Source organism: Physeter macrocephalus, chromosome 2, assembly GCF_002837175.3.
Source record: "Physeter macrocephalus isolate SW-GA chromosome 2, ASM283717v5, whole genome shotgun sequence".
NCBI classification, from domain to species: Eukaryota; Metazoa; Chordata; class Mammalia; order Artiodactyla; family Physeteridae; genus Physeter; species Physeter macrocephalus.
The window spans coordinates 9,890,730-9,905,334 of NC_041215.1; the positions used below are offsets into that span (position 1 = coordinate 9,890,730).

The 14,605-nt window shown below is 60.7% G+C and overlaps 2 protein-coding genes across 4 annotated transcripts; one reads left to right on the forward strand and one right to left on the reverse strand.

Moving 5' to 3' along the window:
• Positions 1-538: 538 nt before the first annotated feature.
• On the forward strand, positions 539-10,593 carry MGAT4B (alpha-1,3-mannosyl-glycoprotein 4-beta-N-acetylglucosaminyltransferase B). 3 transcript variants are annotated; one of them, XM_007118581.4, is made up of 15 exons: positions 539-947; positions 6,021-6,206; positions 6,292-6,432; positions 6,520-6,653; positions 7,054-7,100; positions 7,424-7,537; positions 7,767-7,842; positions 7,971-8,085; positions 8,450-8,580; positions 8,756-8,863; positions 8,984-9,177; positions 9,563-9,641; positions 9,727-9,814; positions 9,894-10,006; positions 10,112-10,593. In XM_007118581.4, exons 1-15 carry the CDS (start codon positions 851-853, stop codon positions 10,133-10,135), a joined length of 1,647 nt encoding a protein of 548 aa, XP_007118643.1. In that variant the 5' UTR covers positions 539-850; the 3' UTR covers positions 10,136-10,593. The 3 variants fall into 3 exon arrangements, with proteins under 3 accessions (XP_007118643.1, XP_007118644.1, XP_007118646.1); XM_007118582.3 differs by having other exon boundaries at positions 6,601-6,653; XM_007118584.3 differs by lacking the exon at positions 7,424-7,537.
• A 946-nt stretch (positions 10,594-11,539) lies between these two features.
• Positions 11,540-14,294, reverse strand: LTC4S (leukotriene C4 synthase). Its single transcript, XM_055091214.1, has 5 exons — positions 14,237-14,294; positions 12,359-12,485; positions 12,183-12,253; positions 12,012-12,093; positions 11,540-11,822 (listed from the first exon to the last, which is right to left on the reverse strand). Exons 1-5 carry the CDS (start codon positions 14,292-14,294, stop codon positions 11,681-11,683), a joined length of 480 nt encoding a protein of 159 aa, XP_054947189.1. The 3' UTR covers positions 11,540-11,680.
• Between the last annotated feature and the right edge of the window lie 311 nt (positions 14,295-14,605).

Here is a 14,605-nt window from a genome sequence, read left to right on the forward strand (position 1 = left end):
TCAGGTTTTTGGTCTTTTTCTATCTTGCTGTTCATAATTTGTCCCAGCTGCCCATGCACACAGTACTTTTTAGTCCCTTGTAGTTTCTTTGTATTTTGTTGCTGGAGGAGATGTTTGTCCAGGTGCAAGCACTGCAGCAAAGTGTTCCAGGTCCCAGGTCCCAGCCTGTCCCACCTTTATTTGCCTAGACTTCTCAGACCTGGGGGAGGGACCTGAGGGGCCTCAAGTTAATGCTATTGAGGTCCAGATCTGGGTTTCGAGAGTACACAACGAAAATATTACTGAGAAGGGGTTGGGGGACCCCCTCACACGGCCTCCACCACAGAAGACGCGAACTCGCGAAGGCCCCAGCTTTGACCTACCTGATGCCGGTGCCCAGGGCCGTGAAGTCCGGGACGCATGAGCCCACGCGGGGGCCGCTGTCCGGAGCCAGGAGGAAGGGATCCCGGGCGTTGGTCCCCCACCCCGCCCCCTCGTGGTGCTGGTGGCGGCAGCGGATGATGCGGCCCCTTTAAATCCCGGCCGCCCCGCCCTTCGCAGCCGACTCCGCGGCGGCCCGGGATCCAGGCCGGGCCGCGGCTCTCGCCGCCCAGCCTAGCCCAGCCTGGCCCGGCCCAAGCGCCGAGCCTAGGCGGTCCACTCTCCGCGCCCCAGAGGAGCCGTCAGCCTGGTGCCCGGCCCAGTCCCCAACCCGGCAGGCCCGCCCGCATCCCTGCCCGGCCCCGGGCTCCCAGCCCCTCCCCGCCCCGGGGCCGGGGCCCCTGCAGTCTCCAGGTCCCCGCGCCCCGGCCCCGGCCCCCCCGGGCCATGCGGCCTCGGCCCCGCCGGCGCCCACCGCGCACCTGAGGAGATGAGGCTCCGCAATGGCGCCTTCCTGACGCTGCTGCTCTTCTGCCTGTGCGCCTTCCTCTCGCTCTCCTGGTACGCGGCGCTCAGCGGCCAGAAAGGTGAGCCCCTCCCCCGCCGTCGCCCGCCCCGCGCCCCCTCCCATACCTGGGCGCCGGCGGCCGGAGCGGGGTCCGGGCAGCTGCCGCGGAAGGCGGCCGGAAGCCGACGCGGGCGCCCCTTCCCCGCCCGGGCGGTGCGAGAGGACGCCCCTCCCATCCTCGCTCCCACTTGTTTGCTGATGGAATAACGAAATTCTCCTCTGGCCTGGGCTGGGCCGCGCCGGTGAGCGGGAGTCGGGTGCCCCGTGCGCGCTCAGGACCGGCCTCCGTGAGTACAGTTCTGCCCGTGTTAGGGCGGGTCGCTCCCTCTGGTGAGCTGGGGACCTCAGAGTTCTCAGAGAGGGACAGAGACACAAGGTCACAGAGGTGGCTGTGCCAGAGGGTCCCTAAGGTACCGGCTCCAGGCACCTGGGTACACCGATCCTGAGACAGGAGTGAGGAGGCAGCCAGACATCCAGGCAGTACCATCACTTCACACCACCTCTCCACCCCAGCCCAGTGTGGGTGCGGCTCCCTGGGGCCTCCACAGCCCTCCTCCAGGACATCTGGCCCCAGGACTCCTCCACAGGGATGTGGGTGCTGCGGAAGCCTTCCTGTGGCTACTGGCCTGGGAGGTGCTGCATGGAGGGCCTCATGAGCAGCCCACCCAGCCCTGGCTACCGGTTAACTTATTTTGTGTGGTCTCACCTGAAGTTTGGTTAAGCTGACCAGTCCACCATCATGGCCCTCTGCATCTGGCCAGCACGCTTAGGATTGAAGGGGCAGGCCCCAGCACTGGTTGGAGTTGCTCTGTGTTGGTTGGGATGGCTGGGGCTGAGTGGGGCCTTGGCTGACGGTTGAGGCTGAGGAGGCGCTCGCAGGCCCTTGTCTACCCAGCCTTTAGCACAGGAGGCACCGGGAAAAGCTGCTTCCTTCCTGCCGTCTGGCTTTCCTGCAGGAGGCCTAAGCAGGATCAGGCTGAGGCCAGCTGACCCTCTGCCTCCCTCCCACCTCCTGCTTCCCTGTTCCCCAACAGAGGCTGCGGGAGAAGCTGGAGCTTTTCTGACCCTCCAAGTCCCAGTGTCCCTGCCTGGCTCCTGCCCGCCCAGCTCAGCCCAGCCCTGTTTGGGTGAAGGCCTGGGCTGCCCTAGGGGCTCCAGAGGGCCTGAGGGGAGACCCCCTAGGACTTGGTACATGGAGGGCATAGCTGAGGCAGAGTTCTCCATAGGTGGGGTGTGTCATCTGGGGGAGGGCATTTTGGACCCTTGGGAGAGTGGCCATGTAAGCAGCCTGGCATGGAGGCCAAGGTGGGGCCATATCTGACGGGCTGGGGCACATTTGTTCAGCTGTGAGTGGAGTGATGACCCCTTGCACCCTGTCCTGGGCTAGGCCGCAGTTCCTGTGTGCCTCCAACGGCAGACACTGGCCCTCAGCCAGGTGTCAGGGACTGCAGCACCAGCCTCCCACCAGGACACCTTCTCTGTGAGTCTGGCTGGCCACAGTGTCCAGGAGTGAGGGGGATGCCCATGGCTCCATTTAGGGCCTACTCTCCCTAAGCGGGGCATTGAGGAGGGCCTGGGGAGCAGGAGAGCACCCCTACTCAAAGAAATGTGGGGCTCAGATTCAGGGGTCCTTGTCCCTTGGGTGCGGCAGTCCAGAAGCCTGTGGGACATGTGACAAGAGGGTCATGTGGGCCTTCCCCGTCGAGGGCTGTTACTGTTTTGGGAGTCCCAGTAAGGTCTGGTCTTTGGAAGCTTGAAGAGAAGACTGAGTCTGGGCTCTTATATGAACCTTTCTCATTCTTATATTCAGACGACTGTATTAAGCCCATGGGGAAACCAGACTAAGTCTGAGGCCAGACTGGACCTTGGCTTCCAGCTTGCAGTGCGTAGGAGGCTCAAGAGAGGGATGGCCCAGGCACCGATGCTTAGAGGAAAGGCAGAGGAAGCCATATCTGTAGGGAAGGGAAGAGGTGGGCAGGAAGCCAGAGAGGAAGGGAAAGCAGGAGCAGGTGGCATCCTGGAAGCCAAGGACCAGGAAGGACACATAGGCCTTGGCAAGACGGACCCTAGATACAGGGTTTCAGGCCCACTTTCATATCCAGCCTTGACCAGATTTGTGCAGCAGCTCCACTAATGCTCAAACTGTAGCCCTCAGCCAAGCACCTGCTGAAGGTCCCCAGGGAAGACAGCAGACCCTCCAGGGGGGTGGCCTCAGCCACACAGCCCTCCCCAATGTCTAGGCTGTCCCCTCTCTTGGATTTCAGCAATGATAGATGCCTGTCTTGACCACTGGGAGGGTGGATGCAAGTCCTGGAGAGGAGGTGAACACCTGCACCCTCTCCATGCCCCTGCCCTACTGCAGGACTTTTTTAAAAAAATATTTATTTATTTATTTATTTGGCTGCTCCAGATCTTAGTTGCCGCCCGTGGGATCTTCGTTGCCACATGTGTGATCTTCCTTGCCAGGTGCAGGATCTTTTAGTTGAGACATGCAAAGTCTTAGTTGCGGCATATGGGATCTAGTTCCCTGACCAGGGATTGAACCTGGGCCCCCTGCATTGGGAGCTCAGTCTTAGCCACTGGACCGCAAGGGAAGTCCCCTCACCGCAGGTTAACAGCAGACCTTTGCTGGGCCTGGAACCTGGCTGTGCCCCTCTGAGCCTGTTTCCCCTTCCCTAAGTACAGAGCACAAGATCTGTGCCCCAGCCTGGCTCTTGAATCTGTTTCTTTAACAAAGAGGGAACCAAAGGGAAGACTGTGGTCCATGGGCTTCAGGTATCCTGACTACTCTGCCTTCTGGTGGAGGAAGGGGTGGGAAAGCCTCCTGTAGTGTGACCACAGCTGCCCCCAGGACTTGGGCAGAAGAAGGCTCCTAGGAAGGGGGGCCAGGGTAGGAAGCAGGCTGTGCCCAGGCCTTGGTGGTCAGGGTGATTCAGGTCAGCAGGGCCCACCGCTGCCACTGGCCTGTCCCCCTGGGGCAGGCTAAGGTTGGACAGAGCTCAGCCTACTTAAAGATCAGAGAAGGCCATGGGTTTGCGGGGGGTGGGGGAGGACAGGGGCAGCAACAGCAGTCAGAGGGGGATGAGGTCTCCTTACCCTCCCTCCACTTCACATAGGGCCCCACTGCAGGGAGCTGCCTTGGGTGTAGCCAGTAGCACAAGGGCTGCCCCTGCAAGACTCAGCAGCTCCACAGCACTGGGGTGGCATTGAGGAGGGCATCAGGGACAATAGGTGGGTGGGTAGGGACCCAGGCAGGAGGGAGGGCACCTGCCTGTGTAAGCAGCTCTGAACTCCCTCCTGCTGGGCCTCAGCACCTCCAGTCCCCCCTCCCTACTGGCAGCTGGGCAGGTGAGTGCTGGAGGTGGCCAGCTCCCTGTTCAAGGGGTCAGGTTTCCAGGGTAACCTGGCCTCAGAACCCAGAGCAGAGCCTCAAAGATCTGGTAACCTGACTCCTGACTCCCTCCCCCAGCAGGGCTGTCCCTGAGCACAGAAGCTTGAAGTGGCCTGGCCTTTGGCCCCATGGGCAGTGTGTGGGAAGGGAGATTGGGCAAGCTGCTGACTCTGGAGTGCCTCATCAAGGATCTGCTTGGCTCCCCCGCTCCTCCCCCAACAGCCTCTCCATCCTGCGTAGGGGCTACCCCTCCCTCTTCCCCAGGACTTAGCACTTCAACCTCTGCCCCAGCTGCAGAAAGGGGGTGTCCTGAGATGACCGAACTTTGCCTTGGTCATGACCTTTGGTATACCCGATTGTGGGGACGTGCCCCCCCCCGCACAAGGGATCAAGGAACATAAGAGCTGCCTGAGGGTGAGAGTGGAGATCTGGAAGGCAACTAGGCCTTGAAGGCTACATGGGTTTTCATCAGGCCCAGAAGAGAAAAGGGGATTCCAGTCAGAAGAGACGGTATGTGTGAAAGCATAGACATCAGACAAGGAAAAGGAGGTGTGTGTGATGGCAAATAAAGAGGGCAAAAGCCGGATTAGAAAAGGCCTTGAGAGTGCACAGCCTGGCAGGACCTGGCTGCCTCAGCAGCAGATAGCAATTTTGTTGATGTTGTTTGTCTCATTCTTGCTCACTGGGCCCTGCCAGACCAGTGGAGCCAGGTACTTGGCACCCTGAAGATCCCTCTCCACTGTCAGGCAGCCCTACCTCTGTGCTGCTTCTGGCCCATGTGCACCCCTAGTGCCTGCACATGGGGCCCAGTTGGAGGTTCTGACACAGGCCCCCCTGGAGTGGCATGGTCTAGGCCTAGGACAGATCTCCAGAGAAGCAGGCCTCAGGGCACTTAGAGCTCTTGTCCCCTTTCTGCTGCTGACTTGCTGAGGGACCCCTGACTAGTTTCTCAACTTCATTTGCTCCTCTGAGCATTGGGGGCTGTAACTGCAACAGTCCCCACCCACCCACTCCCACTGGACTGTGTGAGATTGCAAATCCAGAGCTGGTGCCTAGTGTAGAATGACAGCCATGAGGACAGCGACAAATGGGTGCCTGGGGCTCAGTCCTACTTGCAGGATACGGGGGAGAGTCCAGGGAGGTTTTCTGTCCCCATGGGGCCTTGGGGATGGGGCTGCCTGTGATCTCTGTGAAGGGGGATGGGAAGCAAAGTTCAGAGGCTGAAAGAAGGAACAGGGGAAGGTTGGCCTCAATGCTAAGAACTCCTTGAGGAAGGTCTGGGTCCTTGTGCCCTGGGTGGGTCCTTGGGTACCCTACTTCCTGGAAGGAGGAGATGCTGCAAGGAGAAGCAAGAGGGGGCTTTGGGAGGAGAGGGGAGGGGATGGAGAGGATTCAGTCTGAGCCTTTTCAGCCTCAGCTTAGGTTTGTCTCACCTGGGGCTGGAAGTGGTCCTGCAGCCCTCCCACTTCAGATGTCTCCTCAATGCAGAAAATAAAGGGAGAGCACTGGAGAGGGCTAATTCCCCCAGTGGAGGCTTTTCTTCCCCAAGTGTGAGTGTCACTGTGACTTCAGAGTGACCCTTATGTAACCCCATGTGGCTCACATGTGGCAGGCATATAAACAGATGTGTAGGCTAACACTCAAGGAGCAGTACCTCAGCTCTAGGCTGCCCCCTGGTGACAGCCTGTGTACCACCCACAGGCGATGTGGTGGACGTGTACCAGCGGGAGTTTCTGGCGCTGCGTGACCGGTTGCATGCAGCTGAGCAGGAGAGCCTCAAGCGCTCCAAGGAGCTCAACCTGGTGCTGGACGAGATCAAGAGGGCCGTGTCGGAGAGACAAGCGCTGCGAGACGGAGACAGCAATCGCACCTGGGGCCGCCTAACCGGTGAGCGCAGGAGCGGGAAGTGGCAGGGGATGAGAGGCTGATGGCGGACCGCGTTGTCTGACCTGTCCCTTCCCGACCCACCCAGAGGATCCACGCCTGAAACCGTGGAACGTCTCGCACAAGCACGTGCTGCACCTACCCACTGTCTTCCACCACCTGCCACACCTGCTAGCCAAGGAAAGCAGCCTGCAGCCCGCCGTGCGCGTGGGCCAGGGCCGCACCGGAGGTAGGGGTGGGGCCCGGGAGGGGCGAGTGGCGGGTGGTGGGACGACCCCCACGCAGTGCCCAGTACCGACCCTCCGCGTCCCTGCAGTGTCAGTGGTGATGGGCATCCCCAGCGTGCGGCGCGAGGTGCACTCGTACCTGACTGACACGCTGCACTCGCTCATCTCAGAGCTAAGCCCACAGGAGAAAGAGGACTCAGTCATCGTGGTGCTGATCGCTGAGGCAAGTGGGCTGGGGCACGGGTCGAGGGGACATTCAGAGGAAGACACACGGCACAAAATAACAAGGAGAATGAAAACAGCAACATTTCGGAGCTAAAAACTCAGAAGTTCAATCGTCAGTTTCACTCACAAACTTAACAAGATAAAAAGTTAAAAGGAAAGACATTTTAGCGCCCCCTCGTGGAGATGCCAGTTATAGTCTCCCACCTCTTGGACCAAGGTATCTAAAAGGGCTTTTTCTGAGGCACCTGTGGCCCCCAGGCCCAGCCTTACTTAGCCTTCAGGATGGTGGGCTCACTCCTTCCATGTGGGAGAGAAGGCTGTGTCCTTCCCCCAGCCCTTTCTTCCAGGCCATTTGGGCTAGCAGCCTGGCTCATGGAGGGCACTTGGTCTCCCCACAGACTGACCCACAGTATACCTCGCTGGTGACGGAGAATATCAAGGCCTTGTGAGTACTGACAGCCCGACAAAGGCTGGTGGAGGGAGGACCCTTTGCGGGGTGTCGGGCAGACAGGTGCCAGCCGTGCACCCCCACCAGCAAGATGCACCATCCCTCTGTGGGAAAGGGTGCTTCCCCTCTTGGCTGAAAAGGGGTGGGCATGTAGAGATGACCCAACCCCTCTGGAGCATCAGTGCCTCAGTAGGATGGGTGTGGTGTCAGGGATGTCTGCCTGGTGGGCCTTAAGAAAAGGATGGGGTCTAGCTAGCTCAGCTCTGTCCCTGCTCCAGTCCTTGGAGGCTGCACACTCACTGGGCCTTCCTGTCCCCCAGGTTCCCTACAGAGATCCATTCTGGGCTCCTAGAGGTCATCTCCCCTTCTCCCCACTTCTACCCTGACTTCTCGCGCCTCCGAGAGTCCTTTGGGGACCCCAAGGAGAGAGTCAGGTACTAGCACTACCCACCTCCCTGTGCCCCCAGCAACCTGCCCACCTGTGCTAAGAACCTAGTCTGTGAGTGTATGAGTCCTGGGCACTTCCCTGCAGTGCCTCCATTGTTCCATTGGAGGACTTCTGCATGGGGGGGGGGGTCTCCTACCCACTCAGTGGCCTCTGTGGTAGCCACACTGGAGGTGGAGGGGGTCTGAGCTCTTGAGGCCCCTGCCCCTGGCCCACAGGTGGAGGACCAAACAGAACCTTGATTACTGCTTCCTCATGATGTATGCGCAGTCCAAAGGCATTTACTACGTGCAGGTGAGCACTAAGACCCTGCTCTGTCCCTTTTCCCCCTGGACCCTGGATGGGCCTGGGTGGCAAGCCCTGCCCTGCCCCTGTGCCCATCCTGAGTCCCGGCCCCCTTCTGCCTACCCACCACTGTGCAGCTGGAGGATGACATCATAGCCAAGCCCAACTACTTGAGCACCATGAAGAACTTCGCACTCCAGCAGCCCTCGGAGGACTGGATGATCCTGGAGTTCTCCCAGCTGGGCTTCATTGGTGTGCCACCCCCCTCCCTGCCCCACTGACCTGACAAAAATATCTCCATCCAGCCCACTTCTGCCTCTGTCATCATCTCTCAGCCCCGCGCCCTGTTCCGAGCCCTAGTACCATGCAGTGTCGTGCTCTGAGCCTTTGCCTGGAGTGCCCGCTGCAGCCCCACCTAGCCTGTTCCTGCCTGCCCTCTGCATCGGGATGTTTGGGCTCACCATCCCGTCTGCCCTCTTGTTACCTGTACCTGCCTGCAGCCAGCCAGAGGTTTTGCTGTGGGACCCTTCCCAGTGTCCCCCACAGGGACTAAGAGGAAGTAGGGCAGGGCAGAGCTGCCTACTCAGCAACCCTTTCCGTCCAATCCCACCCTCAGGGAAGATGTTCAAGTCACTGGACTTGAGCGTCATTGTGGAGTTCATCCTCATGTTCTACCGGGACAAGCCCATTGACTGGCTTCTGGACCATATTCTGTGGGTGAAGGTCTGCAATCCTGAGAAGGATGCGGTGAGCAGAGCCTGCACAGAGGCGGGAGGGGGCGGTAGAGCAAGCAGCCTCCAGTAGGGACTGTGTCGGTGACCATGCACCTGACAGGAGGAGACTGCGCTGCTGGCTGGAGGAGTGTCTGTCTTCAGAGGTAGAGTTGAGCTGAGCCCTAGTGTGTGTCACCCTCCCTCCACAGAAGCACTGTGACCGGCAGAAGGCCAACCTGCGGATCCGCTTCAAGCCATCCCTCTTCCAGCACGTGGGCACGCACTCCTCACTGGCGGGCAAGATCCAGAAACTGAAGGTGGGCAGTGCCACACTCAAGCCTGGTTGAGTACAGCAGAGCCTGGGCTGAGGTGGGACAAGGAGGTAGCAGGGCAAGTCCAGGGCCCACCCTAGCACCATTGTTCCTCCTCCACTGTAGGACAAGGACTTTGGGAAGCAGGCACTGCGGAAGGAGCATGTGAACCCGCCAGCGGAAGTGAGCACGAGCCTCAAGACATACCAGCACTTCACCCTGGAGAAGGCCTACCTGCGCGAAGATTTCTTCTGGGCCTTCACGCCCGCTGCAGGGGACTTCATCCGCTTCCGCTTCTTCCAGCCACTGCGACTGGAGCGGTCAGTGCCAGCGCCCACAGGTCCACCTTGGGGGAGGGGCAGGGTGGCTACCAGGGTAGAGGCCTCACCACAAATTTCTGGACCTGCAGATTTTCCTCTGTGACCCCCCGCAAATTACTTAACCTTATTAAGTTTTCTTATCCGAAAAGTGGGGCTTAGAACAGTGCCCAGAGGAGCTCAGTGACATTGCCCATCACCATTGTCCTTACAAGTAAGGCCCTGGTTGCCTTGCACAGTCCAATGGCTGCCCCGGGTGGTACCCAGCCTCACCCAGTACCTCAGGGCCCACCTACTGCACTCCTGCCCAGGCCTGGCCTTTCTGTGCTGGGTAGTGTGCCTGGGCAGTGCCCCACCCCTGCAGCAGCTCATAGGCCTGTCTGGACAGGTTCTTCTTCCGAAGTGGGAACATTGAGCACCCAGAGGACAAGCTCTTCAACACATCTGTGGAGGTGCTGCCCTTTGATGTGAGTGTAGTAGCAGGTGGGTGTGCACTGATGAGGCCTGCCCCTTCCACAGCCACTGGCTTCAGCCCCTTGATTTTGCCCCCAGAACCCCCAGTCAGACAAGGAGGCCCTGCAGGAGGGCCGTTCAGCCACTCTCCAGTATCCTCGGAGCTCTGATGGCTACCTCCAGATCGGTGAGTGAGGGGCAGTCAAGTGGAGGTGAGGGGAGAGGCAGGAGTCTTGGGGCAACCTCTCATTGCTGCCCTCCCCCAGGCTCTTTCTACAAGGGTGTGGCACAGGGAGAAGTGGACCCAGCCTTTGGCCCCCTGGAAGCACTGCGCCTCTCCATCCAGACAGACTCGCCGGTGTGGGTCATTCTGAGTGAGGTGACATAGGGCAGGGCTGGGTGCAGGGAATGGGGAGCTGTACCAAATAGCTAGACCAGGGCTGCTCTCTGAGACCCCAGCTGACACTGATCCCGGCTCTTCCAGATCTTCCTGAAAAAGGCTGACTAAGCCAATGGCTTCTGAGGGTGCATTTTGGCTGGCCCTGAAGCCCACGAGACCTGGGATGTCGTCGCCGCTGCCCCCGGAGGGCCAGGCGCGACCACCCCAGTCTGAGGGGTTCTGCCTGGCATCCCACTCCACTGGCCTGGGGTGGCCGCTGGCCCGGAGGCCCCAGGAACTGGTGCTGCCCCGCCCGCCGGCCGCGGGGAAGAGGCAGGAGGCCCCCACACTGTGCCTGAGGCCGGTCCGCGCCGCCCGGAACCGGAACCGTTCGCACCCTGGCCCCCTTGAGCCAGGCCTTTATACAAGAGCCTTTTCCTGGGCGCCCACTGTCTCCGCGCGAACACTGGAATGCATATACTACTTTATGTGCTGTGTTTTTTATTCTTGGATACATTTGATTTTTTTCACGTTAAGTCCACATATACTTCTATAAGAGCGCTCCTTGTAATAAAGGGTTAATGAAGTGTGTGCCTCACAGGTGAGGGCTCCGAGCTCAAAGCCGGGCGCCTAGCCGCCCAGCGATACCACCCAGCGCCCCAGCCCTCCGCGCAGTTCCGCAGGACCTCGCTCGCATTCTCTGGGAGGGTCCCGGCCGCCCGGTCGGTAACTCGCTGATGGAGCTGGTGCGGAATCTGGGTCCACGCCCCCAAACCGACCCCATTTCCGTGATAACCCTCCTCGGAGCGCGCCCCCTAGCGCCCATCATCCTTCCCCAAGTGCCTGCAGCCACCTCTCACCAAAGGCATCCCCCGACCTCCTCGTCCCACTCCTTCGTGGGTCTCAGACCCGCCTTTTCCACCGTCTCCACGGCCCTGCTCCTGTCCCCAGTCTGTGACTCATTTTAGGGTCTCCCAACCATCTCAGGGCCTTTGTTTTTGCCCTGCTTTGAAAGCTCCTCTCCTCTGCCTTCTCAGCTAAAATTCATCTTTTTAGGGACTCTTCCCGGCCAGCAGGCCTTCCCCGGATCTGGTCCCCCAAGACACTAGGACGTTTACTGGAGAGCGCCTATTAAAACTACATTGATTACGTTCATCGTCGTTCTCCGCGGGCTACAACAGGTTGCCCTGAACACTACACTGTTCTAGATGCCAGTAACCGAGTACCGACCAAAAGAAAGTCCCTCGTGTTGGCTGTGAAGTCCAGGGCATGAGGAATAGGGCGGCTGAGGGTCAGTGGAGAGGCAGGCCTCATAGGAAGGGGACAGGCGAGGAAAGCGCTGACCGCAGAGAGGAGGAGCCGTGGGGTGAGCCCCGGCAGGAAAAGATGTGTGACTAGCAGCGTCTGGGAGCAGGGCGGGAGAGGACCGGACCCAGGGTCCTATCGAGCCCCTGCCCTGGAGAGGCCTCTTTCCTTCCGCAGCCCGATAGACTGCTGTGGCCTGAAACTAAGCCCCTCCAAGCTCTACAACCCGCAGTGCGCGACCCACTCCGACCCAGAGAGTGCACTCGAGATCCCGCTTTAATGAGAGACTGGGATGGGGGCGAGCACCCTCCCCCGTCCTCCAGGAGGCTCCGTCTCAACTCCAGCTCCGCCCACCCGGCGTCCTCCGTCTCAGGCCTTCTGCAGCAGTTTCTGGAACTGTCCGAGGAGCGCGGCGCGCAGCGCGGCCGGGAGGAAGTGGGCGAGTAGGCCAAACGCCGCCAGCACCACGAGAAGCCAGAGCGCGCGCGCGCTCGCGTACAGCGGGGCCAGCCTACGGGCGGTGCTCAGCGGAGGCGGGGCGAGGCAATGGCCCCACCCCAACCCTACGGCCCGCCTCCAACCAGTCGCCTGGTCCCGCCCGCCATCCGCCTGCGGCCTCAGCCGTCAAGACCCTGCCCACAAGCCAAGCCACCTTTCCCCGCCCTGGTGGACCTCCCGGGAGCCCCGCCCCGGTTCTCACCTTTGCTGCGCAGATCTCGCGTAGCCCTGAAAGTAGCGGAGGCGCGCGAACAGGTATACCAGGCCACACAGTGCCGCCGCACCTGGGAAAGGGGAGGGCGGGGTGGGGTGAGCTCGCTGATGCGGGGACCCCCGGGGCTCTAGTGCGTGCGCCCCTGCCCCGCTCTCAGACCTTCGTGAAAGAAGATGCCGGCGATCCAGAGCGTGGCGAGGAACAGCGGGAAATACTCGCTGCAGTTCACTCTGCGGTGGGGGAGGAGAGGCATGAGGGCGCCGGCCTGGGGCCTCCGAGCCTGACTGCTCGGGGCTGCCTAGCTCCCCGCCCCGCGCCCTCCCACCGCGCCTCACTGGGCTCGGTAGATGCGCTGGAACTCCGGCGGGCCGGTGGTGAGCGGCGGAGACACGCGGAAGGCCCTGCGCGCCGAGATCACCTGCAGCGAGAAGTAGGCTGGGGGAGGTGTTGCCGGAGTCAGATCTGGCACCCAGACTCCCGGCCCCGCCTCCAGTCTGGCCGCGCATCTTCTCTTTTCCCAGCTCCACGCCCTGCTCGTCACGACTCCCCTTTAAAAGCCCGACCAAGGGGACCGCCGGCCCCTGCTCTTCTCCTAGCTTGCCCTGTGTCCACGACACTCAGTGGGGAGGGCAGGATGTCGGCCTGGGGCTCTGAGAGGCCCTGTCCAGCCCAGTGAGTGTAGGGGAAGGGGATGACATGTCACAGGACACCTGCCTGCAGAAGGACTTTGCTCCTGAATCATTTCACTTGCAAAACACAGGCAAATGTCCAACTCCCACCCTCTAGGCCTGGACTTTGGCCCAGGTCCCTGGAATGGGAGTGTTACCTGAGGGCAGAGTTGGCTGCATACTTCCAGGTACAGAGGAGCACACACCCTGTGGCCAACCGCCCCTGCTCCGACACCCACAGAGCTCACCAGGAGGGACCTCCCGACCAAGCCTGGGTCGCTGTGCCTCCAAACTGTGGTGTGGGTTCCTGCCTCAGTTTCTCTGTTCAGGCTCTGCCTCAATCTGACAGACACCCTCTCCTCTGCCCCCAGGTGGTTACGGCTGGGACTATTCTAGTCCAACCCCAAGCCACCAGGGCTCTCCCCCTCTCCCTTCCAACATGAGTGGGTACAGAGGGTGGGCTGCCCCTTGAGGGTCTGAGTGCACAGGAGCCCTTCTCTTCGCCTGAGGCCAGGTGCCCACCACACAAACAGTCCCAGTACTGGGTGTCTCCAACTATCTTCCTGCAAGTCCCATGGCCCTGGTGCCCTTGGTGCCAGGCCCTCTGCAGACATATCCCAACCTGAGTGCACTGTGGATACCAAGGGTGGCTTTGTCAGCACAGTGTACATGAGGAAGGGCTGAGGGCCAAGCTTACTGGTATGGCTGGAGATCAAGTCAGCCTGTCTGCTCAGCCACTCCAGGGCCAGTGCCCCAGGCTGTGTCTTGTCCTAGCCCATACAGTGTGAGGCAATGGTGTCCCCCAAAGCCAGAACATCTATCCCAGTAATGTGTCTCTAGGGCTGATCTGAGAAGGGCACCAAGCAGGCACCTTTGGGGGCCAAAAAGCAGGTTTCAACCCTGTCTAGCTCCACATGGTTCCAGCATAGAGAGGGTGACTTTGAAGGCAGGGCCAGGGTATGGGGCCCTCCTACTGGGACACCCAGAGAGGGGACCACTGGAGAGGGCAGGGATCAGCTGGAGTAGGGCTGCATCAAGCCCATGGCTATCCCACTTCTGTACTCACCCTCAGAACACCCATTCATCCTGGCACCCTGCCCCCCTGCTCAGGTCCTAGAGCCCAACATAGCTGGATGCCCCACCTGCTCCCTGAAAGCTCCTGCCCTCCTCCAAGGTTCTTTATGCTGGCTGAGGGGCCACCCTCCAACCCCAAGCCAGGCAGCCCACATGCCTATCTCAGTTGTTCCTCAGGGGCCTTTTTCCATTTCTCTGCCCACCCCCTAAGTTGGGTACCTCTCAGCCTTGGTGCCTGCCCAGGGTTTCACAGTTTGCCCTGCAGACACCCCTCCAGGGCTTCCCCCTCCCCACTTGGGGAAAGTGCAAGCCCCTCAGCCCTCTGGTCGGGGCCAGAAGAGCTTTCATACCAGGAGTCTGGGCTGTCCCTCACCTGTGCCTGGACCCCAGCACCTCCCCAGTGCCTGGAGGGCAGAAGGCAGACTGCAGGGGTCCGAGGCCCACCCACCGCCGGAGCAGAAGCCAGCCCACCTTGCAGCAGGACTCCCAGGAGGGTGACAGTGGCCAGCAGAACCACTTCGTCCTTCATGGTGCCGGTGGCTCTGTTGGGCCAGGCTGGCCTGTGAGAGGGCTAGCTGTGGGGCTCTTATCACCCTTGTCTGCTGCTCAGAGGCTGGCCCAGGAGAGGAAGAGTGGCCTGCTCTCCCCACCCCTTCTCAGTGGAGGGGGTTGGGGAAGGGGGCGTGACCATGGCCTGAGAGAGCTGGGGAGCCTGATCAGGCTGAGCAAGAGGAAACCAGGGCCAGAGCTTCCCTGGTGGCGCAGTGTTAAGAATCTGCCTTCCAATGCAGAGGACACGGGTTTGATCCCTGGTCTGGGAAGATCCCAGGTGCCGCGAAG